Here is a 26,340-nt window from a genome sequence, read left to right on the forward strand (position 1 = left end):
GCCAGAAGGAAAGGAGAATGAAGGAACAGGTAGGGACCTGTTCACACAGGAGGACCAAGTAACAAGTAGAAGGTGGAACTAAGAGAAGAGAAGGAGAAGGCAGAGCCAAGAACGGAACCGCAAGAGGCGGAGCCAAGGGCGGAGACGCTGGAGGCGGAGCCAAGAGCGGAGACGCTGGAGGCGGAGCCAAGAGCGGAGACACTGGAGGCGGAGCCAAGAGCGGAGACGCTGGAGGCGGAGCCAAGAGCGGAGACGCTGGAGGCGGAGCCAAGAGCGGAGACGCTGGAGGCGGAGCCAAGAGCGGAGACGCTGGAGGCGGAGCCAAGAGCAGAGACGGAGCCGAGTGCAGAAACACAGGAGGCGGGGCCAGATAGTACCGCAAAGAGCGGAGCCAGATAGAACCGCAAAGAGCGGAGCCACAGAGCAAAGCCAGAGAGTGCGAAGCAAGGTCTGAGTACAGAGCCGCAAGAGTGCGGAATGAAAGCAGACAGAAAACACAAAGAAAGAAAGCAGGGAAGAAAGCCACAGACAAGGAGACCGAGAAAAGACAAAGTACAGACAAGGCAATAGAACAAGACACAAGGACAAAGACACAGGGACCAGGATATTCTGCCTCCTGGAGGGCGGACTACAAGAACAAGGCAAAAGCACAGAGAAAAGCTCAGAGGAAATAACTCAGAGCAAGGCCTGGCAAACTCAGCAGCAAAACACTAACTGAGCTAACACATTGCACAGGCCCAGACCACAGGGTGGAGCTGCACTATATACAGGAGGCCTCTTGATAATTGGTCAGGAACTGATTGGACAGATGCACCTGATTCCTATAAGAACCAGAGAGTTCAGGCGCCGGCCCCCTATACACATAGCCATGAGGCATGTACAGAGCAGAGACACAGAACATGGAGCTGGCATTAAAGAGAAAGCACATCATGGCCTGGAGCAGTGGGTAAGATTGTGTGAGAGATGTGAGGCCATGCCGTGATGCCAGCAGAGTTGTTACACATTCATTCCTTTCCTCCTGTAGAAGGGGCATCATATCCCGCTGACTGCCACCAGTGTAACGGGGTCTACCAAGCTGGGGTACCTCTTTCAGTACTACCCCATGTTTCAGGAGGTCTACTCTGCTTTGGCTGGAGTCTGAATGAAGGACGCTGTCTGGAATTGCTTGGTTACATGGGCGCATATAAAAGATCACTGCTTCTCCACGTATTTCCAGTCTGACAACACTTTACTCACATGACACAGAATATATCACACAGATACAGAGGGCAGGTCAATAGAAAAGCGGCAGGCCAGACATACATTACAATAGCCACAGGTGGCCGGAGCCTGCCGATATTTACTGTGGGAATTACAAAGGTGGGGGGCGGACAAAAAGGAAATATCGTGTCCCCTCTGCCCAGGGGCGCAGCCTGTGGGCTGATGCATTAGGGACATGCATCTCACATGGAACCTATTATACATACATATAACTGCACAACATATTCTGGGTGCTGAGTGGTTCCATAACACGTAACATAACTTTTAATCAATAAGTTAATATAATGTAACCATAGGTGTCATCATTAAAAAATCAGGGGACAGAACCTCCAGGCAGGGAGAATAACTCCAACCATATACTCTGGGGGGCTGTCCTCTTATAGGACCAATCGCAGAGCCCGCCACCGCTCTGTATAGGAATAGCCAGGTCAGCTGTGATGTAGGACCAATGTCATGGGATGAGCTGAACACTGGGGTGGTACCTCAACACATATCAAACGATACATGAACTCTAAGAAAAGCGCATGAGACAAAAATAGTAAGTCTAAAAGAGAAGAAATAGAGCTAAAGGGCCAACCGTTGTCCTATTAGGGGTTGGAACCTAAACTAAGAGAATAGGACAGATAGTGGAGGGACTCACATGTCCTAGAACAACACTTTATCTCCTTTATATGAACACAAGCTAGTGCCCTGATGATTTTGCCTGGATGAATCACGTTGGGCCACAACTTTTAAGGAGGGTCCAGGGACTTTCAGCCTAAGGGTATCTGTGGACTGCCCTTGTTAGGGCAGGAGTACTGGGATTACTTTACAACCAGCCCCGTAGGGAATAACATGAATAACGGTAGTTTCTCTTCTTTCCTCTGGAGGACACAACCAGCAAGAAATACACACTCCCCTGGTGAAACTATGCTTCAGGATTGGTGAGACTGGGCTCACAATCTAGATCCCCTATCAGTATGTCTTTGGAATTATGGGAGGAAACCGGAGAACCCGGAGGAAACCCACGCAAACACGGAGAGAACATTAAAACTCTTTGCAGATGTTGTCCTTTATGGGGTTTGAAGCCAGGACTCCAGCGCTGCAAGGCTGCTGTGCTAACCACTGAGAGTATGTTCCAACTTTCATAGATTCACACTTGAATGTTGTCAGATTTTGTGGTACCTATCACTATAGGACAGAAAATTGGCTTTTTTCCCTCTACAGATTGGCGCCCGGCTCTACATACTCCATACAGGATAAGAGATATGGCCCCACTGTTTCAAACCTTATATCTGTAACTAGAGGAGGATTTCATACTTTATTATAGAGTCTCCTTGGTTTCGGTTCCAACCCCTAATAGGACAACAGTTGGCCCTATAGCTCTATTTTTTGTCTTTTAGACTATTTTTGTCTCATGCGCTGTTTTTTTAGAGTTCATATGTGGTTGTTTGATATGGGTTGAGGTACCGCCCCAGTGTTCGGCTCATCCCATGACATTGGTGCTACACCACGGCTGACCTGGCTATTCCTATACAGAGGAGTGGTGGGCTCTGAGCTTGTTCCTATAGCCCCTCAGCGTATACGGTTGGAGTTATTCTCCCTACCGGGAGGCTCTGTCCCGATTTTTTAATGGTGGCACCTATGGTTACATTATATTAACTTATTAAAATGTATGTTTTTAATTTTTTCTCACTTTCACTGTATAGTCACTATTTGGTGAGGTTTCTCTTCATTATCTTCTGTTAAGTAGGCAGTACTCCCACTATATGCTGTCTTGTCCATAGATTAAAACAGCAAAATTAGAATTTACATTAAAAACTATCCTTGTAGTGTAGAAAAGTGGGGTGAGTGCACCCAGCATTCCGTATAACCCTGTCTGACGCCTTATTACATGTTTGTACAACATTCTCCTCCGTCCTCAGCGTTACATCGCTCAACTTCCATCATGTTAACTCTCTGCCAGTGCCATCCACAACATGGCGAAAAGTCACGTTTTCTTAGCGTTTTGACAGCCAGGCCGTGACGTCACAGCACGTCCGGTACATTAGTCGCTGACTTCCTGTCAGGTTCTAGCTCTTAGCCAATGAGCTTCAAAGACACTTTTTCAAACTGGCCAATCAGCAAGCTTGATCTTCAGAGGTCCCGAACTTCAATGGTGGCGGTTTGAAGCTGAAACAGGGAAGAACGGGCGGTATAGACAGGAGGCACGGTGAGTGATCGTGAGGGAATGTGGAGAGAAAGAAGAGGACGAGTGCAGGGAAGCGTGTGAGAAAGACACCGGGCCGTGTGCCTGCCATGCTGCGTGTCTCCGGCTCCTGCAGTGTGGTGGGCTCCGCTCCTGTGTGACTGTGGATCTGCCGCAAGCCTGACGTGTGTGTGATATATGGAACATGAGAGGCGCACTCTGGTTCCTATGTGCCGCTGCTCCAGTTCTCCTCTACTTCAGTTTTGATATCCCCTCTCCCCCCCCCCCATTCATGGTGCTTTGGTATGTTCCCTCATAGAGCTGCTGCGCTAAGGAACGTGCCAAGTTAAGAAGATAGGGGTGTGTGCTGCGTTGACTGAGTACAGGACGGCTGCGGACTCTGCTCCATCTGGATGTTATGTGGACCCAGCACATGCAATAAGTTCTGCTCCACCTGCACAATAGCTACTTCATAGATCTATCAATCTAGATGTATGCTGGCACCCCCACCACACACCAGGGTTGGGGTCCTATCTGCCTTGTAGTTACCACAGGCGATGCAGCAGTGGTCACCCATGCACTCGTGGAGGGTCCCAGTGGCGATACCCCACACTGACCATACATATGTCATGTGGATGTGTCACCCAGATTTCACCTTATAAACTGCATCCATTGTTAAATCTGAGACCTGATGGGACTGGTGTCATTACTTTGAAAAATCTGATATTACAGTTAGCATTTTATAAGCTCTAAACTTAAAAGGAATCTTTCGGCAGGATTCCCCTCCTCCTGCAATTGTTAGAGGCACATGTAGCTCTTTCAAAGACAAGACCTGCAATACCTTTACAAGGTCGGCACGTTCCTGAGAAATCAGCTTTTGTATCGATATGCATTTGAGGCTGAAGAGCTATGGTAGATCTGAAGCCTCTGTCACTCCAGCTCTATTCCCAGCCCAGCATTGCCTCCTGCTGCTTGTCCGATGGCTCCTTTTACCTGAATTCAAACAGCATAGAAGCTGTGAGTGAGGCGGCACTGGGCGGAGAATAGAGCTGGAGTGACAGAGGCTTCAGATCTACCATAGCTCTTCAGCCTCATTTGCATATCAATTCAAATGCTGATTGCTCAAAAATGGAGGAATGGACCGGCTTTGTAAAGGAATTGCTGGATTTGTCTTTGAAAGAGCTATCAGCACATACAGTTTGGGGGTAAAATCCTGCTGACAGATTGTCTTTAAGGGGAACCTGTCAAACTGATTCATGCTTCCCAAACAATGGCCTGGCTGATCGATTGCAGTCAGTTTTGTTCTAGGTCACGTTCAGTATTTAATGAATTTTTTTTTATCTCCGTAATTGTAAGCCAAAATCGGAAGAGGAACAATCAGAGGAAAAGTATAATAGAAACACGTCACCACTTATGCATTTATCACCCACTCCTGGTTTTGGCTTCCAAATACTGGTGTAAAATACTGACCAAATACTGAACGTGTGAAGGCAGCCTATAAGAGATTTCCAGCTCACGCATAAAGTATAGAATGAGCCAGATAGGTCACCAGGAATGAGACTCTCAGAAGAGCTGGAGACCGGAGAGCGCGTCAGTAGGTGAGTACGGTATATTGTCACACCCCCACTACATTATATGCACATGTAACCAACAAAAATAACTTAGGTGGAGTACTTCTTTAAATTTGGCTGTGTTACCGATTTTTGGTGTGAATAATTGATCGTTAGAGTTAAGTAAAACTAGAAGGTAAGTTGCACTACACAAAATTATATGGGAAATATAGAAAAGAGGGTGCTGCGACATGCATATAAAAATATATCAATGTGCGTAAAGAAAAAGACCTATGCATAAAAGGCACACACCTCAATAATAGGAAAAATATACAAAGTATCTTTATTGGCCACAAATAGCACACAGTGAATAAAAAGATTTAAAAGTCAAAAAATGACAAATGATTCCCAGCATTGGGGGCAATCTTCTCATTTGATACATATACTGGGGCTTGAGTCCTTGTTGTTTATGCATTGCATATATTCCTTTTGGATTGTATCATATATATATCTATAGTGATATGGACTTTACTGGTACCTTGGTTGTTGTATTGTCATTTTTTGACTTTTAAATGTTTTTATTCACTGTGTGCTTTTTGTGGTCAATAAAGATATTTTGTATATTTTTCCTATATTGAGGTGTGCGCCTTTTATGCATAGGTCTTTTTCTTTACGCACATTAAGTTAAATAAAAATCTTCACTGTACCAGCCCAGCGAACGTGACACTGTGTAGTGCCTACGAATCAGAAGATGCTTACTTTAAGCAGTGGCCTTTGAAATTGTCCCCCCAAATACTGGCAAGTACATGGTGACCCTGACAATAATTCTGTTGCATAAAGGCCCCGTCACACATAGCGACGCTGCAGCGATACCGACAACGATCCGGATCGCTGCAGCGTCGCTGGAGAGCTGTCACACAGACAGCTCTCCAGCGACCAACGATCCCGAGGTCCCCGGTAACCAGGGTAAACATCGGGTAACTAAGCGCAGGGCCGCGCTTAGTAACCCGATGTTTACCCTGGTTACCATCGTTAAAGTAAAAAAAAAAAAAAAAAACGCTACATACTTACCTATCGCTGTCTGTCCTCGGTGCTCTGCTTCTCTGGTCTGGCTGTGAGCACAGCGGCCGGAAAGCAGAGCGGTGACGTCACCGCTCTGCTTTCCGGCTGCCCGGCGCTCACAGCCAGACCAGAGAAGCTGAGCGCCGAGGACAGACAGCGATAGGTAAGTATGTAGCGTTTGTTTTTTTACTTTTAGGATGGTAACCAGGGTAAACATCGGGTTACTAAGCGCGGCCCTGCGCTTAGTTACCCGATGTTTACCCTGGTTACCAGCGAAGACATCGCTGAATCGGCGTCACACACGCCGATTCAGCGATGTCAGCGGGACCTCAACGATCAAAAAATGGCCCAGGCCATTCCGACACGACCAGCGATCTCACAGCAGGGGCCTGATCGCTGGTACGTGTCACACATAGCGAGATCGCTAATGAGATCGCTGTTGCGTCACAAAACTTGTGACTCAGCAGCGATCTCGCTAGCGATCTTGCTATGTGTGACGGGGCCTTTAGAATTGCCAGCTTCACCCAGAGTCATTATAGTGCCTGACTGTGGCTCCCCAAAGGTAACTGTGCTTCACAGCACTCTACAGTACTTCGGACAGCATCTCCTAATATTAAAGGCGGTGTCCACCAGTGGCCAAAGGGTGATGTATAAATAAACTTATATAATATACTTACCTACTTAACTTGCACTGCTTCTCAGCCCTGTTTTCCCTATAAACAATGTCATATGACCACTGCAGACATCACATTACCCCTTTAAAAAAAAAATGTACTACAGGTCAAAAAAGTGATGATTGCACGTCTTGCCTCATCCCTTTTCCATGTGGCTTTAACCATCTGCGGCTAAGTGAGGAGTGGAAACATCAGCGCCATGCTACCCTGCTCCATAGCTTCACCCCTGCACAGACTACAGACCTATGCCGACTTCTAGCACTGCAGCAGTCGCCTGGAGGTGCTGGGTGTTAGAGATGTCATCAGCGATGTTGGCCCTCCTGGCCGCCCGTTGCTAGAGATGTTATCGGTGATGTCGGCCTTCCTGGCTGCCCAGTGCTAGAGATGTCATCGGTCGTGGCTGCCCAGTGCTAGAGATGTCATCGGTCGTGGCTGCCCAGTGCTAGAGATGTCATCGGTCGTGGCTGCCCAGTGCTAGAGATGTCATCGGTCGTGGCTGCCCAGTGCTAGAGATGTCATCGGTCGTGGCTGCCCAGTGCTAGAGATGTCATCGGTCGTGGCTGCCCAGTGCTAGAGATGTCATCGGTCGTGGCTGCCCAGTGCTAGAGATGTCATCGGTCGTGGCTGCCCAGTGCTAGAGATGTCATCGGTCGTGGCTGCCCAGTGCTAGAGATGTCATCGGTCGTGGCTGCCCAGTGCTAGAGATGTCATCGGTCGTGGCTGCCCAGTGCTAGAGATGTCATCGGTCGTGGCTGCCCAGTGCTAGAGATGTCATCGGTCGTGGCTGCCCAGTGCTAGAGATGTCATCGGTCGTGGCTGCCCAGTGCTAGAGATGTCATCGGTCGTGGCTGCCCAGTGCTAGAGATGTCATCGGTCGTGGCTGCCCAGTGCTAGAGATGTCATCGGTCGTGGCTGCCCAGTGCTAGAGATGTCATCGGTCGTGGCTGCCCAGTGCTAGAGATGTCATCGGTCGTGGCTGCCCAGTGCTAGAGATGTCATCGGTCGTGGCTGCCCAGTGCTAGAGATGTCATCGGTCGTGGCTGCCCAGTGCTAGAGATGTCATCGGTCGTGGCTGCCCAGTGCTAGAGATGTCATCGGTCGTGGCTGCCCAGTGCTAGAGATGTCATCGGTCGTGGCTGCCCAGTGCTAGAGATGTCATCGGTGGTGGCTGCCCAGTGCTAGAGATGTCATCGGTGGTGGCTGCCCAGTGCTAGAGATGTCATCGGTGGTGGCTGCCCAGTGCTAGAGATGTCATCGGTGGTGGCTGCCCAGTGCTAGAGATGTCATCGGTGGTGGCTGCCCAGTGCTAGAGATGTCATCGGTGGTGGCTGCCCAGTGCTAGAGATGTCATCGGTGGTGGCTGCCCAGTGCTAGAGATGTCATCGGTGGTGGCTGCCCAGTGCTAGAGATGTCATCGGTGGTGGCTGCCCAGTGCTAGAGATGTCATCGGTGATGTCAGCCCTCCTGGCTGAAGTTGCCACTGATATCTATGCTGCCGTTCCTATGCTTTGTGAGTCCCTCTCCCCCTCTTATTCATAGACGTACCCCTGTACCGTATGCTGCGGGCTCGCTTTGTGCTAGTAGTTTTCTTGTTGGTTTCTCAACATCTGAATGTGATGTGCCATTTGCAGACTCTCCAAAGCCATCATAATCATGGAGGAAGCCTTCTTGTCATCTTCCCACATCATGCAAATTGTCTTTTTATGGCACGACCTTGTATACGCAGGATGCGGTGTAAATGGTGATCGGCGCACACTCATTATCCTGTTTTCTGGCGGATGGCGCTGTTAGGTAGTTTAGGCGCTCTTGGATTATTGGTGGTGATCATTCTCTCGTCTTCAGCGAATGATGGGAGTAGATGGTGGCATTTTATGTGCACCTGTGTGTTTATGGTGACTGGCTAAACCCTTTGATATAATGAGGCTGTGCTGCTGCACAGGGCAATTACCCGCAGATCTCTGGACCAGGCGCAGGGTTAATTGAGATGGTCCTGTTTATGCAGGCTGTTTTCTAGAGGAGAATCTGTGAAATTAAATTTGCTTGAAGCCACTGGCATATTTTTATTTAAGCGTCTGTAGTATATAATTACTTTATTGATCCGAGAGGAAATGAGTTGCGTTAGTGAGGCTTTCTTATTTTATTAGGGGCTTCATAGAGGCCTCTGCTTATTAAAGACACATGTCTTGTTTAAGCCAATCTTAGTTTCTGGTAATTTAAGAGGTTAAAATACTTAGTAATTAGTGACAGATCTCGTTACAGAGAAGACATTCCTGACCCATTTATTAATATAGTTGCCACCAGAACAGGCCTCGTTAGGAAGAATCACAATGATTACTTACATCTTTCAGAGAAGCGATCTGCTGATGAAGCTGTATTATGGGATGTGTACGGCAGGCTGTCAGAACCATGCCGGCTCATTATCTGGACAGAAAATTTGGGTTTGGGTGACATTAGGATTTTCTGTTTCGGGCTGTCGTCCCCATCATGGTGCGGACCACCATTTCTGGTACGGCCACAGATCTCCTAACCTGGACTCAACAGTTTAATATGTCACTATGAGACGATGGTGTCCCGGTCAGGAGATCTGTGGCTGCTCCGGATATTTCAATCCGCAAGCAAACCATGAATTGCAGATGCGTGAGGCAATTCATCATGAGGCCTCTTCTTTTAGGACTTCATGGTGGACCACAACTTTGTCATCAGCTGTGTCCGAGATGGCCATAAGATTAAAAAAAAAAGAGAAAATACCCTGCAGTTACTAAATAAATAGCAATAATGCATGAAAATAACATGGGGTAATTAGTTAATATTGTTTTGATCGAAAAACAAAAGCCATCCCACCGCGTCACAGTGACCCTACTCGGGATGGTCCTAACCTCTAGTATTAAAACCTTACCATATGTAAAATGTGAGTAAGGGCCGAGCAGGAACGGGTCCCTGACTAGTGGACACCCGGCGATGGAGAGCTATATAAACATAATGTCCAGCTCAAAGGAAAGGGAGGTCAAGCTCTTATTTGCTTCGGGTGCATAAAACGAAATAAATGAACTGGAATATTGTGTTAATGGAATAAAAAACCATTGTATTTTTTTTTTTTTTTGCGAAATCGTCGATAGTGATTTTCACATGTCAGCATAGTGCGAACAATTCTCCATTGAAATCGATGACGTCCGAGGTTTTCCATGGACTCATTGACTTACATGGTCGGTCACGATCCAAATTTTGGATTGAATTCGGGCATGCTGCATTATTTTTCTATATATATTTTGGACCAGTATGAGCAAAAATAATCTGACATGTGCACGACCCCATAGAGTAAGGCTACTTTCACACTAGCGTTTTCTGCAATTTGTCACAATGCGTCGTTTTGCAGAAAAAACGCATCCTGCAAAAGTGCTTGCAGGATGCGTTTTTTCCCCATAGACTTGCATTGATGACGCATTTGCGACGGATTGCCACACGTCGCATCCGTCGAGTAACGGATGCGTCGTGCTTTTGCGGACCGTCGGGAGCAAAAAACGCTACATGTAACGTTTTTTGCTCCTGACGGACCGCTTTTTCCGACCGCGCATGCGCCGCCGGAACTCCGTCCCCACCTCCCCCGCACCTCACAATGGGGCAGCGGATGCGGCGGAGAAATGCATCCGCTGCCTCCATTGTGCAGTACGTTAAACGCTAGCGTCGGAATCTCTCCCCGACGCATTGCGACGGGGAGATTCCGACGCTAGTGTGAAAGTAGCCTAACAGTAATAATCAGAAATACTGTTCTTAAAATGCAAAGTAATTGAGTTTAATATTGGCCTTGTGTTAATCTGCAGCAAGTGTAATTTTTCTATAGATTACCGCAGATGGTTTCAGTGGCTCCAGTTTGGAATGTATCCTGACGAACATGCTCATGTTTTTCAATACTTTTGTTGTTTTAGATGACGGGCTCCAACGAATTTAAGCTCAATCAGGCCCCCGAGGATGGAATATCTGCCGTCAAGTTCAGTCCAAACACTTCCCAGTTCTTACTGGCTTCCTCCTGGGACTCTTCTGTCCGCCTGTATGATGTTCCTGCAAACACAATGAGACTGAAGTACCAGCATGCCGCTCCCGTCCTCGACTGCGCTTTCTACGTACGTGTTTTCTGATAAAGTTCCTTTACTGCTTGGTGTGTGAATGTGACCAGTTCTAGAACACATGTTTGTTTTTCTATGGTAGGATCCTACTCATGCCTGGAGCGGAGGCCTGGATCACCAGTTAAAAATGCACGACCTGAATACAGATGGAGGTAAGTGTGTGAAAAAGAAATGGCTTTTTATTAACTCTTGCCAATTTTCATTTTTACACCCCCCTTTTTCCACCCCTTCTTCCAAGACCCATCTTTTTTTTTCTTCTGTTGACGTGGCCATATGAGGGCTTGTTTTACCATAAAATATACTGAATGACAGAAAAAAAGGCTAAATGAGATAAAATGGTAAAAACAAAGCAATTTTTCCGCTGTTTTTTGGGTTTCGTTTTTATGGCATTCGTCAAACATGATTCTCTAGGTTGGTGCGATTACAGAAATATCAAACCTGCATAGATTTTGAGTAGTAAAAAGAAATTTCAGAAATTTGGAAACTAAAAAAATAAATTTGGTTTGTATTGCCATTTTCCAATACCTGTAATGTTTTCATTTTTCAGTGTATTGAACTGTGGGAAGTATTATTTAAATGATACAAATTTGGGATCCATGTAATGTCTAAATTATTATAATTTTTTTTTATAATATTTATATTAAAGGGGACCTCTTCACCATGTTTTTCGTGGCAAACTGGACACCATGAAATAGTGGCTGCAGAGTGGAATACAAAGGTGTTTTTTTTGTTTTGTTTTTTTTTTTTTTTTTTTTAATTTATTTAGTTTCGTCCCTCTGTGGCAGAGATATTGGCAGTCAAATATTTGGCACCTAATGAGTTAACTTTAGTTAAGTCCAAGTGGATAATACACACATTAATACATAGTTTTCACTGGGGGCGTGTACTTCTGCCTCCTGTATGACTCTGACCAATCATATGCAGGCCACATAGAAGTGCAGAGGGATCTGTGATGTCATCAGTGTCACATGTTGTATGACACAGCACAGAAGTGTGGAGCTATTAACTGGAGTTAATATAACAGCGCTACACTTTTGTGCTGTGTAATATATCTTCAATGCTTATTTAGGCGGCACACTCCGGCTTGTAGGACCTGTGGCCCTAGGTCATGTGACACCGATAACATCATCACAGGTTTGTTTGCATAAGATTCCAACAATAAGGCGAGATTAGGCGAATTTATAAACTAAAAAAAAAAAATTGTTCTACTTTGCAGTCATTATTACATCGTATGTCCAGTTTAACATGAAAAATTTGGTAAAAAGTCCTCTTTAATCTTTTCATAACCTTGCGATTTTCTGTTTGCTTTCTTTTTTCCTCCCCCTTTTTCCAAGAGACATACTTTTTAGTTATTTATGTTTTTAATTTTTCCATCAATTTAACCGTATGAGGGCTTGATTTTTGCAGGAAGTCTTACTTTTTTACCATATAGTGTACTGGAAAATGGGAACAAAATTCCAAGTGTGGTGAAAGTGCAATTCCACAATTTAATTTTTTTTTTTTTTTTTAATAACCATTTTCATTATATGGTAAAACTGACCTGTCGGTATGAGTTGTGTGTTTTGTTTTTGTTTTTTCATGCGGTGAACAGAAAATGCCAAAATTTGTAAGATTAAAAAAAAACTTGCATCACCATTTTCCAAGACCGTTAGTGGTTTCATTTTTGGAGGATCTGGGGCTGGATGACGGCTCATTTTTTGTGGTTTGAGCTTATGTTTTTATTGATGCCATTTTGGGGCAAATATGATGTTTTGACGTAAGTATAAGTCAAAGGTTTTGGAGGGTTTAATGCTATGGTTTAGGCAGTGGAGTGAAGTATCCCCTTTGAGAAAGCTGGACCGCGAAACGCGCGTCAGGGGCATCTGCGATTCACCCCTATTCATGGGTAAGCATGTTGATTTACCTGCAGTAGTTCTAGATCCATGGTCGATATAGGATTCAGGAATTATATGATAGACTTTGATTGAGTGAGTCTCTGAACTCTGCGTGCTGTGACTATAATCATGCTGATACCATGAGGGATTACATTGTGTCTCTCACCTCTTCCCTATCTTATCACTAGTTTTTTTCCTCTTTTTCTCCTGTTTGGGTCTGTATTGTAATATGTACGTTGATATATTTGTATGTACTATTTAATCGAATAAAAATCTATTTTTTTTTTTTTTTTTTTTTTATATAATGATTGGTGGGACATTGCATTTACTCCGTTTTTTTTTTTTTTTGTATATATAGTGGAGTGAAGCTTGTTGTTCTTTATTGTATTTGGCACCCAGGCTCTGGCTCAAAAAAACCAACAACAAAAAAACCCCCAAAATGAAACCCCCTTTTAATATTGCACGTCTTATATTACGCAATAAGGTATGTCACCCCCAGTAAAGGTGTTACTGCACTGAAGAATCTGGAGCATACCTTGCCGAGTGCTGGATCCCCCATGGATCGTGATAGTATGGCTGGGGGGGTTCCTCATTTATACTTATTGATGACCCCCATATGCTGCAGTCCTATAGAGAAGTAATTCAGTGGTGGTGCATGCTAGTACATCACTCCATCCAAACGGGTAACCAGGGAACACCAGAGCACCATTCTCGGGATTGGGTTAAATGGCATTATGGTCCAACCATCTTTACTACCAGTAAAATTATGGTCAATAAGTGCCATTTATATAAATATAGCGTTGTGTTAGCCAGCGACTTGTGAATATAGACCTGACCAGTGTGTCACATAAAGTAAGACTTCATAGTCGTGGCCCGAGGGTGTTATTGATTTTTTATTTATTTTTTTTTTATGTATTTTTTTTTTTTTTTTTTTTCTTGCAATGTTTGTTTTGCAGAAACCGTGGTTGGGAGTCACGATGCTCCCATTCGATGCGTGGAGTTCTGCCCCGAGGTGAACGTTATGGTGACGGGCAGTTGGGACCAGACGGTGAAATTGTGGGATCCGCGGACGCCATGCAACGCGGGAACGTTTTCTCAGCCTGATAAGGTTTGCTTGCTCTTATTATAGGATTTTTTTAGACTGTTTGCTGAAATTTTATCTTTTTTTTTTTTTTTTTTTAACGTTAGGCGGCGTTTTATTCTCTTGTAAACTTATTTGAGTTCTGCCGCATTGCTGCCTGCCTTCCATCATATTTCGCTATGTGAAGCATAAGTTCTGTGCTCAGCTAAAACCAATTGTTTCTTCCGCAGACCTCACATAAGATTACAGCGCCAGCATTTAAGTTATTACATCCTTTTTCTCCTTCATATTTTCTGCTAAGTTACTGTGTCAAGATGAAGCAGGAAAGCTTTTCCTTCCACTAAATCAACACAGCGCTTCTGTGCCTGTGCTTCCTCTTAAATATACTGACCAGTTTGGAGCCATCATTACAGGGCCTGCACTCCATCTAAATGGCCGTCATTTTTACCCCATCACGACTGAATCTACTTCTGGCGAGACCTTTGTGCGGAGCAGAATAATTGCATTGTTTCTTGGTTTGATTTATGGGTGTATGTGGCCGGTAAAAGCCGGTGATGAATAGCTGACAGGACGGCGCATAATAGACGGCCACTGGGAAAGCGCCTACCTATTGGCTCAGACAGCGCGGCACGTCGGGTTTCTTCATTTTCTGTTTTTTACTTTTCTTTCCTTTCATTCTCCTGACATGTGTCCACCCACTCGGCGGCTTGACACCATGGTTTGGGGTGATGGATGAAACCGGTGGCTAAAAAGACTACTTCCAATCCAGGTGTGACACCAGTTTGTAAAGAAGATTTAGCATTCTCCGAGAGATTGTTTCATTACAACTGTTCGTTCTTCTCCCTCCTCCTCCTGCACTTGTGCTATGGTCGCTGTATGTCTTGGTAATGGTGGCAGCAGTCGTACCTGTGGCATTAGTGTAAAGTGGCCAGCGCCGCCGCATTCATTTGTAATTTTTCCTGCTGCTTACACTCGGGTAACGCTCGCTCTAGTTCTTTCACTTGTTTTTATGCCATACTGTTTCTTATGTATTCGCAAGCAATCTAAGAGGCGTCTCTGCAGCATCCCCCCCCCCCCCTGTATTTCAATATAGGGGGCACAAGGTGTGTGGTTATCTATACTGAAAACCCTACATTAATTTTACACCCCATAAGAGACCCTCTAGATATAATCGGACCCCTAAGGGGAGGCTCTGATAGAAATCGGTCTACTGTCACTTGAAAAAAAGCCATCACTTTTTTTTTTTTTTTTTTCTTTCATAAAATAATACACCTTAAATACACCTGGCTATAGTTTTTTTTTTTTTTTTTGGGGTCCGTCGTGTAAATTAGGTTTTTTTTTCTCCTCTGTACCTATGGATGAACACCGAATCCTTGTGTTAGCTTGACGTAACTTAAAGGGCTTGTGAAATATCTATATCCATCATTAAAAATCTAAGTCAACCACTGCCTACCTATTTGCTGCTGATCTGATGCTTTCCAAGTTGGCTACTACTCTCTTAATTCCTTGTGCCACGCGACCAACTCTCTCTTGCGTTGGTGATCCGCCTCTGTCAGTGATCGGCTGCAGCTGGTCACACATCAGAGATTGTCTGGTCACTACTTCCTTCTGCGGGGATGGAAGGACCCAATCAAGGCTAAAATGCGAAATTTAAGAACATCAGCAAATTACGTGACCAAAAACATTTGTGCGCTTTGTGACTTGCTGCCGTGTGACTATTTTACAAAAGCGCTGTTGCTTTAAGGCTACGTTCACATTTGCGTTGTGCGCCGCTGCATCAGCGACGCAACGCACATAAAAACGCATGCAAAAACGCTGCATTTTGCGACGCATGCGTCCTTTTTTGCCGAAATTTGGACGCAAGAAAAATGCAACTTGTTGCGTTTTCTGCGCCCGACGCTTGCGGCAAAAAAAACGCATGCGTCGCACAACGCAGCACAACGCATGTCCATGCGTCCCCCATGTTAAATTTAGGGGCGCATGACGCATGCGTCGCCGCTGCGTCGCCCGACGCAAACACGCAAAACGCTAATGTGAACGTAGCCTAAGAACATGCAAGTCACAGTGACGACTTGCAACCAGCGGCAGAAAATCCGACTCGCTTGGAAACCTTAGCATCTGTGTCGCGGCAGGTCGCAACGTGACGCCATCATTAGATGCGATGTTGCACTATGACCCTGTAATCTGAATGTCGCTCTGCAGACTCGGCCATACTAAGGACCCACAACAGGCTGAATGCTTTCTCCTGGCTCCCACCATTGCTGTCTCATAGAGCCTGGAGAATAAGCATACAGGTCGCTTCATCCAATAGATCGTTATCTGGGAAGAAACTGAAAATCTCTGGGTGAGGGGGCGCCACTTGGGTTTTGTGGGCTGAAATGATGTAAACTGCTCTTTACTGATTGTTCTTGTACGTTGGCCGGCGTAATGAATTCTCTCCTAACCTTCATTGTGCTTGTACCGTAGCCGCTGTAGCAGACCATGTTTATAACCGCGCGGCCATGCGCCGTGGATGGATGCAGAAACTTTGACAAGTTCAGTAATTGACTTTCTTTGTGCACAGCTCCCAGGCTCGAGCGCTTATGGTGTGAATTGATGACATGAAAATGTTTTGCAGCTTTTTTATTTATTTATTTATATGAAATACTGTGGGACTTCTTGTCTTTTGATGGCTTAGACGCAGAAACCTTAATTTACCAGCTGACCTCTCCGGCGCTGCGTTCTGCTTCATTTGTCTTACTTTGGGAACATACTAATAAGATGTTGACATTCTGTGCAGACTTTTTACTTGTATTGAGATATATATATATATATATATATATATATATATATATATATATATATATATATATATATATATATATATATATATATATATCTATCTATCTATCCTCTCATATCTGTGTCGCCTGTTGTTCATGTTTGATTCAATGCTACATATGAAATGTCTCTTTTCTCCCGTAGGTGTATACGCTGTCTGTGTCTGGAGACCGGCTGATTGTGGGCACTGCCGGTAGAAGAGTGTTGGTATGGGATCTCCGGAACATGGGCTATGTGCAACAGAGACGTGAATCCAGTCTAAAGTACCAGACCCGGTGTATCCGAGCATTCCCCAATAAACAGGTAATCGGGAGAGGTCACCACATGTTTTTATATTTGTCACTATGTGCAGTAGCAATATATCCCAACTGTTAAAGGATGCATGGTGTTACTACATGCCAAAATATTGATATTTTATATTGTATTTCTTCCTGGTTGGTTTTTCAAAATGCATTCGCTCCTCTTTAGGAAAACAAAAATGAGTAACAAAATTTCATGTTGCACCAGTCTATCAGCACTTTCATGTTTTAGAAGAAATTAAAATGTGAATTCTTAATGGTTTATATGGGCAAGGCTGAATTCTGATAGCTGTGTACGGACTGTGATGTATGGACTACATTTCAAAAACCTGACCGGCACATCCAAACATAGACTAAGTGTGAACAGGTGCTGAACCTAGAGTCGCCAACTCGTATATAGTTAAGTAAATAAGGCAGCACACTGCAGCGCTAGAACATGCAAACTTGAAATACGAAATTTGAACTGCATTACTGCACTAGAAATATGAAAAATGAGAGCGTTTAGCGCATAAAAATGGCCAATTTTATGTGTACCTGGTAGCCTCTTTACGGCATCTCTCTTATACCAGGTCCTACACTTGCCTTCAGCGTCGGACTGGAGCACCTTGGGCCCACCAGAGAAAATCATTCTTGGGGCCCACTATGTAGCTACATAGAAATAGATACAAGACCACCAATTGTGCAGTAAAAAGCGCTAATATCAGGGTATAATATAAGGTAGTTCACGTCTTAATAATGTAGCAAGGGTTGGGGTAGCCCCCTCACAGAATATAATGTAGCCCCCTCATAAAATATAATGCAGTCCCCTCTCATAGAATATAATGCAGCACCCCACAAAATATAATGCAACACTCTCAGGTATGACGCAGTCCCCACCACAGAATATAATGTAGCCCCCCAGGGCCGTATTTAGAGTTTCTGCTGCCCTAGGCACTTTTAGCTCTGCCTCCCCCTTTGGTGAGTATGACACTATCGGCAGTGACTTTGGCAAGAATCGCTGATGTGAAAGTCGCCTTTTGCAGCAGATCGGGCAGTTTTTCTGCATATGCCGCGTAACGGATCACTTACGGCAACACTGCGTTCGGCCTCATTCATTCCCTATGGGATTTGCGGCACTTGCCGTGATCTGGCAAATGTGGTACCATACCTCCCAACTTTTGAAGGGAAGGAGGTATTAAGTTTGCGGCGCGCATAGTGCGCCGCGACAAATTTTAGGCCACGCCTCTGACCAGACCCATTTCACAACTAGTCACACCCATATCCACGTCCCAACCACACCCATTCAGCACTGCTAATCACACTGTTTTATATACAATAATTATAAGCAAACAAAAATATGGCCACACATGATGCTCCATCCTGTATAATGGCCACACATGATGCTGAATACTGTATAACGGCCACACATGATGCTCCATACTGTATAATGTCCATTGGCCACACATGATGCTCCATACTGTATAATGACCCCCCTCCTGTATGCATGGCTCATCTCCCTCCTATCCCATATACATAGCTCATATTACCCCTCCTGTATGCATGGCTCATATCTCCCCCTGTATGCATGGCTTATATTCCCCCCCTGTATGCATGGCTTATAGTCCGCCCTGTATGCATGGCTCATATTCCCCCCTGCATGGCTCATAGTCCCCCCTGCATGGCTCATAGTCCCCCCCCCCCCCCCTGCATGGCTCATAGTCCCCCCCCCCCCTGCATGGCTCATAGTTCCCCCCCCCCCCCCCTGCATGGCTCATAGTCCCCCCCCCCCCCCTGCATGGCTCATAGTCCCCCCCCCCCTGCATGGCTCATAGTCCCCCCCCCCCCCTGCATGGCTCATAGTTTCCCCCCCCCCCCCCTGCATGGCTCATAGTCCCCCCCCCCCCCCCCCCCCCCCTGCATGGCTCATAGTCCCCCCCCCCCTGCATGGCTCATAGTCCCCCCCCCTGCATGGCTCATAGTCCCCCCCCCCCCCCTGCATGGCTCATAGTCCCCCCCCCCTGCATGGCTCATAGTCCCCCCCCCCCCCCCTGCATGGCTCATAGTCCCCCCCCCCCCCCCCTGCATGGCTCATAGTCCCCCCCCCCCCCTGCATGGCTCATAGTCCCCCCCCCCCCCCCCGCATGGCTCATAGTCCCCCCCCCCCCCCTGCATGGCTCATAGTCCCCCCCCCCTGCATGGCTCATAGTCCCCCCCCCCCCCCCGCATGGCTCATAGTCCCCCCCCCCCCCCTGCATGGCTCATAGTCCCCCCCCCCCCCCTGCATGGCTCATAGTCCCCCCCCCCCTGCATGGCTCATAGTCCCCCCCCCCCCTGCATGGCTCATAGTCCCCCCCCCCCCTGCATGGCTCATATGCCCCCCCCCTGCATGGCTCATAGTCCCCCCCCCCCCTGCATGGCTCATAGTCTCCCCCCCCCCCCCCCCTGCATGGCTCATAGTCCCCCCCCCCCCCCTGCATGGCTCATAGTCCCCCCCCCCTGCATGGCTCATAGTCTCCCCCCCCCCCCCCCCCCTGCATGGCTCATAGTCCCCCCCCCCCTGCATGGCTCATAGTCCCCCCCCTGCATGGCTCATAGTCCCCCCCCTGCATGGCTCATAGTCCCCCCCCTGCATGGCTCATAGTCCCCCCCCCTGCATGGCTCATAGTCCCCCCCTGCATGGCTCATAGTCCCCCCCCCTGCATGGCTCATAGTCCCCCCCTGCATGGCTCATAGTCCCCCCCCTGCATGGCTCATAGTCCCCCCCCCCCCCTGCATGGCTCATAGTCCCCCCCCCCCCCCCCTGCATGGCTCATAGTCCCCCCCCCCCCTGCATGGCTCATAGTCCCCCCCCCCCCTGCATGGCTCATAGTCCCCCCCCCCCCCCTGCATGGCTCATAGTCCCCCCCCCCTGCATGGCTCATAGTCCCCCCCCCTGCATGGCTCATAGTCCCCCCCCTGCATGGCTCATAGTCCCCCCCTGCATGGCTCATAGTCCCCCCCCCCCCCTGCATGGCTCATAGTCCCCCCCCCCCCCCCCTGCATGGCTCATAGTCCCCCCCCTGCATGGCTCATAGTCCCCCCCCCCCTGCATGGCTCATAGTCCCCCCCCCCCCCTGCATGGCTCATAGTCCCCCCCCCCCCCCCCCCCCTGCATGGCTCATAGTCCCCCCCCTGCATGGCTCATAGTCCCCCCCTGCATGGCTCATAGTCCCCCCCTGCATGGCTCATAGTCCCCCCCTGCATGGCTCATAGTCCCCCCCCTGCATGGCTCATAGTCCCCCCCCCCCCCTGCATGGCTCATAGTCCCCCCCCCCCCCTGCATGGCTCATAGTCCCCCCCCTGCATGGCTCATAGTCCCCCCCCCTGCATGGCTCATAGTCCCCCCCCTGCATGGCTCATAGTCCCCCCCCTGCATGGCTCATATCCCCCCCCCCCCCCCCGCATGGCTCATATTCCCCCCCCCCCCCCCCCCCCCGCATGGCTCATAATCCCCCCCCCCCCCGCATGGCTCATATTCCTCCCCCCCCCCCCCCTGCATGGCTCATATTCCTCCCCCCCCCCCCCCTGCATGGCTCATATTCCCCCCTGTATGGCTTATATTCAGGGGTGGATTAAGGGTAGCCAGGGTCCCGGGCTGTTCACACACTGTGGGCCCCCCCGGTCATGTGACGGGGGTCATGTGACGGGGGTCATGATATACCCGAACCAGATTATTCCAGAAAAAGGGCCGGGCCCTACTCTACTGTAACCTATTAAATATTTGTTAAAATCTGCAATACAATTTAGGTATATCTTGACCAATAATATCACATACAAGGAACAAATACCACCGTACCATGACCAGACCACAAATTACAACCACAGTGATCGAATAATATCACATACAAGGAACAAATACCACCGCACCATGTCAAGACCACATATTACCACTTGGTGACCAAATAGCACATACAAGGGACAAATACCACAACACCATTTCCAGACCACATATTACCACCACATAGTGACTGAATACTACAATACTGATCAGTAAAAAAACAAACAAAAAAAACACACAATACTATCACCATAAGTGCCAGTATTCACAGGAGATCTCTACTTAGTATGCAGTGTCTGTGTAGAGGTAATACAGAGATCACTGGTGACATTGTACACAGGACCTCTGTATATAGTATACAGTGTATAGTGTCAGTGTATAGGTAACACTGACTCACCAGTGACGTCTCTAGGTGAAGTCCTTCATCTTTCATCCAGCACAGACCGCCATCATTCCTTCCAGCCAGGACTCGTTTCTGCAGGAAATAACACAGTTATCTCGAGCTCCGCTTGCAGAACACATTACTTAATTTTTCACAACTTCTACATTACACCACATGAAGAAAAAAAGGTGATATAGTGTCACTCTGCACAGTAACAGGACCGCCCCCCCATTTAAAACAGTATACTCAAAAAATAAAATAAATACATCACTGCAGTAATAATATCCCTTAATTAGCCCCTATGGTAATAATATTCCCCACCCCATGTATCTCATTCCTCGCTCCAGCCATATGTTCTCCCATCCTGCACTCATGAGTATCCATTCTACACCATATGATCTCCCCATCCTGCCCCATATGATCTCCCCATCCTGCCCCATCTGTCTCCATCGTATCCATCCTGCCCCATGATCCAATCCTGCCCCATGTCTTTCATTCTACCCCGTGTCTCCAATCATGCCCTGTGTCTACATTCTGCCCATGCCTCCAGTCCTGCCCCCAGTGTGTCCAGCAATCTGCCCCCAGTGTGTCCAGCAATCTCCCCCAGTGTGTCCAGCAATCTGCCCCAGTGTGTCCAGCAATCTGCCCCAGTGTGTCCAGCAATCTGCCCCAGTGTGTCCAGCAATCTGCCCCAGTGTGTCCAGCAATCTGCCCCAGTGTGTCCAGCAATCTGCCCCAGTGTGTCCAGCAATCTGCCCCAGTGTGTCCAGCAATCTGCCCCAGTGTGTCCAGCAATCTGCCCCAGTGTGTCCAGCAATCTGCCCCACTGTCTCCAGCATTGCCCCCAGTGTGTACACCGTTTAACTGATCAAAAAAAAAACCAAACAGTCTCCTCACCTGTCCACGCTCCCGGCGGCGAGCTCCCTTCTGCAGCGCACACTCGCCGGCGACTGACAATGACGTCAGACGCCGGCGACGTGTGCGCGCGGCCGACTTCAGCCGCCAGCCTCCAATTGGCTGGCGGCTGTTGTTGTTAACTATTGACGTGCGGGCGCGCGCCCGCACATCAATAGAAAACCGCCGCAGCGCCGGAAGGGGCCCGGTGAGCAGATGAGAAGGGGCCCGATGCGGGCCCCCTCTCTCTGCCCACCGTGTCCGGGGGCACGTAAACGCCGCCCGGCGGGCATTCACAGATGATTTTCAGAGGGTTAATCTGTGCGGTAGCCCAGGGCCCCCCCAGACCACTGGGCCCTGGGCTACCGCCCATATTGACCCTCTGATAATCCGCCCCTGCTTATATTCCCCCCTGCATGGCTTATATTCCCCCTTGTATGCAGGCTTTTCTCTCCGCTCCTGCTCGGCGCGCCGACTTATGTCCTCCTTCATCCCTTCCCCCCCCCCCCCCCCGTCCCTCATACTCACCTGTCCCACTGCACGGCCGTGCCGACATCCCTCGCGCTCTGTCCCGACTCCAGGCGCCGGCGCAGCACCTTCTTCTGCTTGAGCGGTCATGTGACACCGTTCATTAAGATCATGAATATGCGCATATTCATGATCTTAATGAGCGGTGTCACGTGACAGCTCGTTCAGGACGAGCTGCAGTGCAGACGCCGAGACCATCGCTGGAGCAGGCAGGGTGAGTATTCAAGGCGGGCGGGCCAGCGGGGGAGGGGGCCCTGGAGCGGGGGAGGCCCTGCCAGCAGGTGTCAGTGCCAGGGCCCACCGGAGGATCCTCCGGTTCCCCGGTGGGCCAGTCCGAGCCTGCTTGCCTTACCTCGCTGAGAATAAACGTCTCCATCTGAATGGGTACATGTGAAACCTCTTCCTAGACTAAAATTCTCTCTCTCTCTGTGGAGGGGTACTGGATGTATTGTGATGTATGGACTGGCTGTGCGTCAACTAACCCAAACTCAATAGTCTCCTATGTGCTCATGAGGCTGTTGGGTTTTGGGGCAGGAGACTTGCGGACCGTCCATTAGAATATGGCCTAAGGGTATGTTTCCACGGGCAGAAACCGGCAGCGCTTTGGACGCAGCACATGTCCGCTCCGTCCAAAGCGCTGCCGGCAATTGAACGCAGGTAATTCTGCATGTGTGGTTTTTTTTTTTTTTTTTTTAACCATGTGGAATCACCGCACCCGATACATTGGACGGTGATATTTATCTTGCAGAGACGGAGCGTCTCCGCCAGATAAATTGACATGTTGCGGTCTGGAAAGACACGCTGCGTGTCTGTTTACGCAGGAAAGCCGAACGCGTCCCTCCGCATAGTGGAGTTGGGATTTCATGAAATCCCCTCCACTACGCTTTAACATCTGAACACTGCGGCTGTATGCAGCGTCCAACACGCAGCATTTACTGACCGTGGAAACATACCCTTACGCTTCTCGAATATTTTTTATTTATTTTTTTTACGGAAAATTGATTCAAGATGAAGGATTTGCAAATGTTAAATACTGACAGGTTTTCTTTTCAGCTGTTATTTTTTTCAGAGAAAACTTAGGCTGGCTTCACACTTGCGTTTTTATCTGCAGCGTTTGTACCGCAAAAAAACGCATGCGTTTTCTTCCCCTATGTTTAACATTAAAAACGCATGCTTTTTTTTTTAGACGCGTTTGGTCGCGTTTTTGAACGCATGCGTTTTTTTTGCTGCATGCGTTCTTTTGCAGAAATGCAACATGTAGTAATTTTCAGAGGCGTTTTTTAACGCAAAAAACGCATGCGTTCGTATGCGTTTTTTTTTGTGGCAAAAAATGCATTGGAGTCGATGGAAACGCATGCGTTTTTTAAGCACATGCGTTTGGTTGCGTAAAAAACGCATGTGTTTTTTTTATAGAAAAAAAACAGAAAACACACTGATATGCCACCCCCCCCCCCCCACCATAAAGGTGATAAAGGGATCCTAACCCTAAAGGGATCCTAACCCTAAAGGGATCCTAACCCTAAAGGGATCCTAACCCTAAAGGGATCCTAACCCTAAAGGGATCCTAACCCTAAAGGGATCCTAACCCTAAAGGGATCCGATTCCTAACCCTACCGGGATCCTAACCCTGATCCTAACCCTACCGGGATCCTAACCCTGATCCTAACCCTACCGGGATCCTAACCCTACCCCTAACCTAACCCTAAAGGGATCCTAACCCTACCCCTAACCTAACCCTAAAGGGATCCTAACCCTACCCCTAACCTAACCCTAAAGGGATCCTAACCCTTAGGGTTAGGGTTAGGGTCCCTTTAGGGTTAGGTTAGGGGTAGGGTTAGGATCCCGTTCGGGTTAGGATCCCTACCCCTAACCCTATCTATTTCTGTTTATAGTGGGATTTTTACTTGATTTTGATGATTGGCAGCTGTCACACACTTCTCATCATGCGTTTACAAAATGCAAACGCATGAAAAAACGCATGTAAACGCGTCAAAACGCCGTGTTTTTTTTCACCACATCCTAAAACGCATGCGTCTAAAAAAACGCAGCGTTTGCACGCGTTTACATGCGTTTTTGCACCATGCGTTTTTTTTTTTTTTTTTAAACGCAAGTGTGAAACAAGCCTTAGTTTAAATAAAACTTATTTCAATTTGTAGGCTTGCAATGCTATAAAAGTGACTTTTAGAAGCCAGAATTCTACTGTAATTAACAGACCAAGCAGGGCAGGGAGAAGCCGGCGGCTAGAAGGATAAGGGTCTTCTGTCTCTGTGCCTTTTGCATTCTGATAGCTTCATAATTCCTGAACTTTTCCATTGAGATTATTCTAATCGGCTCAAGTGCTTTTTCCAATTTCCCTACCATAACTTCCATTTCTGGTTGTCTCAGGGCTACGTGTTGAGCTCCATTGAAGGCCGAGTTGCTGTAGAGTATTTAGACCCAAGCTTGGAAGTCCAGAAGAAGAAATATGCCTTCAAGTGTCACCGGCTGAAGGAGAACAACATTGAGCAGATCTATCCTGTGAACGCCGTGTCCTTCCACAGCGTCCACAACACCTTCGCTACAGGTCCGTTCACTTGTCCTCACCAGGAGAGATCTCGCCCCACTTTGTACCCCACTTGATTTCCTACATTACCGCACTGTTTTCTTGTGACCTCATACATAATGGTGCTAACTTCGCCTCTCCTTACATTCTGCAGGTGGCTCAGATGGTTTTGTTAATATTTGGGATCCTTTCAACAAAAAACGTCTGTGCCAGTTCCACCGCTACCCTACAAGCATCGCCTCCCTGGCCTTCAGTATTGACGGCAGCACTCTGGCAATCGCTGCCTCCTACATGTACGAAATGGATGACATTGAACACCCCGAAGATGCTATCTTCATACGGCAAGTGACAGACGCCGAGACAAAGCCCAAGTGAGGCAGCTTCACCTGCCTTTACTCCCCCAGCACCAAGATTTTTTTATTAATTTTCCCTTGCCTCATGAATAGCGTTATTGATGTTGAGGACAGATAACTATGGCTGACTGTAGGGCTGGGGGAGATTTTATCACATCCTCCCAAGCTTTCAATATCCGTCAGTTGATAGACGTCTGACAGATAAAATTATACTCAGTTGTTTTATACAGAAGCGTGTCGACCTCCTCTGCATTTCTTGCCCTTCATTATTTCACCTGGAGGACTCCTGACTGACTCGCCTGCAAATGCAGCTATAAGATTGTCTGTCTGCCGGTCACAGTGTTCAAGATCCCTCTGTCCGCGTCTTCTTTTCTTTCTTTTAATGTTGCATTTTCTAGTTTGTCACTTTTTCCTCTGTATATAATACCCAACTTTCCCTTACATTGATGGACATCTTTGTAAATAAGAACAATAAATATGGAACCCCTTAGTAAATTGTGTTTACCGCTCCCTCTGTGTGTGTTCATGCACTTCTCACTCTGTTTTAATGCCATCTGCCAAATCTAACTTTATTAGATTGGCATTATATAAATCATATTATAAAATATATATTCTATAATTTTTTTTTTATATAAGGTATCATTCTCCAGTCATGCTTTATGCACTTCCAATATAGATATCTACATATCTATAGATTTTTTTTTTTTTTCTTTTTTTCTTCTTCATGATATCTACTATATAATTGTCTAAGGGTCAAGGGTCACTTCCGTCTGTCAGTCACAGATATTCATTGGTTGTGGCCTCTGTCTGTCATGGAAATACAAGTCGCTGATTGGTCGTGGCAAAACGCCCACGACCATTGCCAAGACCAATCAGTGACGGCCATAGTCTGTCAGCGAAATGGCCGCTGCTTTACTGCCCTGCAGTCAGCGCTGAG

General features: G+C 47.4%; 1 protein-coding gene across 1 annotated transcript; it reads left to right on the forward strand.

Annotated features, from left to right (window-relative positions):
* Positions 1-3,348: 3,348 nt before the first annotated feature.
* Positions 3,349-25,898, forward strand: BUB3 (BUB3 mitotic checkpoint protein). The gene is made up of 7 exons (XM_069753871.1): positions 3,349-3,451; positions 10,637-10,831; positions 10,917-10,986; positions 13,665-13,816; positions 16,754-16,912; positions 24,894-25,071; positions 25,205-25,898. Exons 2-7 carry the CDS (start codon positions 10,637-10,639, stop codon positions 25,423-25,425), a joined length of 975 nt encoding a protein of 324 aa, XP_069609972.1. The 5' UTR covers positions 3,349-3,451; the 3' UTR covers positions 25,426-25,898.
* The last annotated feature ends 442 nt before the right edge of the window (positions 25,899-26,340 follow it).

Source organism: Ranitomeya imitator, chromosome 2 (assembly GCF_032444005.1).
Source record: "Ranitomeya imitator isolate aRanImi1 chromosome 2, aRanImi1.pri, whole genome shotgun sequence".
In the NCBI taxonomy this organism is placed as follows: domain Eukaryota; kingdom Metazoa; phylum Chordata; class Amphibia; order Anura; family Dendrobatidae; genus Ranitomeya; species Ranitomeya imitator.